The sequence below is a fragment of the Oryza glaberrima genome, chromosome 1 (genome assembly GCF_000147395.1).
Source record: "Oryza glaberrima chromosome 1, OglaRS2, whole genome shotgun sequence".
Classification (NCBI taxonomy): domain Eukaryota; kingdom Viridiplantae; phylum Streptophyta; class Magnoliopsida; order Poales; family Poaceae; genus Oryza; species Oryza glaberrima.
This window is the reverse complement of record NC_068326.1, coordinates 11,705,511-11,708,435: the sequence shown is the minus strand read 5'-3', so window position 1 is coordinate 11,708,435 and position 2,925 is coordinate 11,705,511. Positions and strand designations below refer to the sequence as shown.

Genomic DNA, 2,925 nt, shown 5'->3' with positions numbered 1-2,925 from the left:
GAGAAGGCCCACGAAGACAGCGGCAGCGGCATCGTGTCCTTGGGGCCTCTCTACTGCGTTGGTAACGGCTAGCCCTCCTCACGGATCCCGCACCGCCGACCATCTCCCTCATGGATCTGGCTGCAGTGGCCCTCTCCCTCGGGAGGAGCGAATCCGCTGCCGCCGGCCTCGGGTGCAACGGGGTCTCGACGACAACGGTGGTGGTGGCAGACTGCATCGCCTATGATGGTGGCTAGGATGGATTTGAGTTAGCGTTTCGACTTTTATGAACTTATTTTTGTTATTTTCATTTTTACAAGTGGACGGCTTAACTGACTATGTGCGGAAATCACTTTTTGCATGCGGTTGTGCATCCATACCAAAAAATATTGATTTTTATTAGACTTCATGGGAAAGCGTCAAAGCGGTTGCGCCTGCATACGAAAATCACTTTTAGCCGTATGCAAAAAATGTTTTTTTATAGTGTTCAGAAACTGTCGGTATGCAGCAAAATTGTTTGTCTCTATTTTTTACTTTTTTTATCTGTTATATTTTCGTTTTTATATTTAACCATTTTCACATTACTCGGCCGGTAAAAATAAAAAAGAAACGGTCGTCGGGAATTTCTATCACCGTTCTAACCCCTATGCACGATCGATGGGCTTGCGCACAAGCTTCTGCTGCATGTTCAGACTTCAGAGTGGGATGATTTATTGATCGAAAGAGAAGAAAATTGTATTATTGGTTTATTTTCTCTTGTATAATTTCATTGTCAGAATGGACGGTAGAAACTAGAAATGGACGCATCAATCTGAGCCGTCCGTTTCTCATAGATGGGCAGGTAGATAGATGGACACTAACAAAGCCGGCCGGGCACGCACGCATGCTCGCGAACGCCGTTCGCCGCGCCGCCGCCGGCCGGCGGCGGCGGCGTTGTCAGAGTCAGGCCGTCGGGTAGAAGGGCGAGGTGGCGAGGCCGCAGGTGCCCTGCGGCCACCACACGTCCTTGGCCAGGTACACGTAGCCCTGCTCGCCCCAGTCGCTGCTCCACGAGTTCTTGGCGATCCAGTACTTGTCGCCGCCGATGTTCTCGCAGTAGCCGACGATGGTGACGGCGTGGTTCATCCTCCCGGGGTCGCAGGGGCCCCGGTACACGCCGCCCTTGTAGAACTGGAACTCCGGGGCGCTCGCGTCGATGTACACCGTCACCGGCTGCCTTGCCACGGCGAGGGCCAGCTGCCGCTCGTCGTTGGGCGGCACGGCGGCGAAGCCGGACACGGACGCCGAGTGGTCGGACAGCAGCTTGCCCACGTCGCAGCCGCCCCTGGCGCCCGCGTACGGGTACCTCTCCTCCGACGTGACGCCGCCGCGGGAGGCCACCAGGCCGAGCGCCGTGTCGGAGCGCCCGCCGCCGCACCCGTTGCTCCCGGTGTCGCAGTCCACCATCACCTGCTCCGACAGCGACACCAGCTCGCCGGTCTTGATCCTGTGCAGGCCCTCGATGGCCGCCACCGCCGCGAACGCCCAGCACGACGCTGCCATTGATTTGATTCCAAGTTTCCAACTCAATCAAATCAGCAAGTAATTGAACGAGAAACGCCTAGCATGTCGATATAGCTTAGCTTACCGCAGGAGCCCTGGAGCTTGACGCCGGTGACGGCGCCGCTGGAGCGCCAGTCGACGCAGCACGGCAGCCACGAGCGCGGCGGGATCGGGCTCGGGCTGGGCGGGGGAGCCACGAACCCGGTGGCGTTGAACCCGGTGAACTGGCGCACGAACTCACCGGAGGCGAGGTCGCCGAAGAGGTTCATGCCGACGAAGGAGTCGGTGACGGTCTGCGGCGCGAAGGCGCCGACGCCGGAGGAGATCTCCGTCTGGCTGCGGAAGGCGCCGATGAAGTCGGTGTTGGCCTTCCACACCTGGTACCGCTTCTCCTGCTCCTCCGGGCACGAGTAGCGCTTCGAGTACTTGGACATCCACTGCGAGAACATGAACCTCATCTCCCTGTCGGACTTGTCGCACGACGGCCGCCGCAGCGGCGGCGGCGGCGGCGGCGGCGGGTTCGCCGCCACCAGTAGGAGTTGCAAGAGGAGGCAAGTGATGGACAAGACAAGCCCGAGGTGAGGCTTGGAAGAAGCCATTTTGGTTAGATTATGTTGTGATCTTGTGTACATAGTGCGTGCAGCTAATTATGTTTTTCGATGGTAATATGGGATATATGCTGCAGAGCAAGGTTTATATAGACCTCTTGACCATTCGAATTCATTGATGCTTGCTAGTATATTGCTTTCTGACTTGGCAATTGTCGAGTGTGTAGGAGAAGGAAGAAATAATAAAGTTAGTTGGGTCAGTAGGAAGGAGATCAGGGTTTTCAATTTCGATTTCGGCTAAAATTTCAGCCCTTTCGGTAGAACCAAAATTTTGGTAATTTTTGGGCCGAAATTTTCTGAAATTTAAAACAATTTAACTGAATTTGACTAAATTTTGATTAAATACATAAAAATTTGAGAAAAACCGAAAAATTCGGCCAAGATATTGGTATGTCGGGGAGTCCGGAAATTTCGGTAACCGAAATGTCAATCCCTGGAAAGGATGGTTATACGGTAGGACTATACTAGTTGGATGCCCCCATAACAGGAAACATTATTATAGCATAAACAATAATTACGTCTGATTGTAATGATCTTCACAAATTAGTAATAGGAACGGTGAAAAATTGTATTACAAATGTGATAAAACGGCACTTAATAATTCCAAGGTCATCAAGAGGATCAAAGTTTGGAAGTCTACTAAAATATCAAAGTTTGAAAATATAAACACGACCGGTAATTCCTCCATAGTAAAATGAGAGCCTTTATGGTGTTTGCGAGATACTTAGAAGTATTGAGAGGTGGAGTAATATGAGCCGTTGATTAAGAGATGGGTAAGGTATGGAAAAAAAATTAT

The 2,925-nt window shown here is 52.2% G+C and overlaps 1 protein-coding gene across 1 annotated transcript; it reads right to left on the bottom strand.

Annotated features, from left to right (window-relative positions):
- Positions 1–702: 702 nt before the first annotated feature.
- Positions 703–2,161, bottom strand: LOC127760177 (ervatamin-B-like). The gene is made up of 2 exons (XM_052284397.1): positions 1,607–2,161; positions 703–1,514 (listed from the first exon to the last, which is right to left on the bottom strand). Exons 1-2 carry the CDS (start codon positions 2,151–2,153, stop codon positions 922–924), a joined length of 1,140 nt encoding a protein of 379 aa, XP_052140357.1. The 5' UTR covers positions 2,154–2,161; the 3' UTR covers positions 703–921.
- Positions 2,162–2,925: the final 764 nt, after the last annotated feature.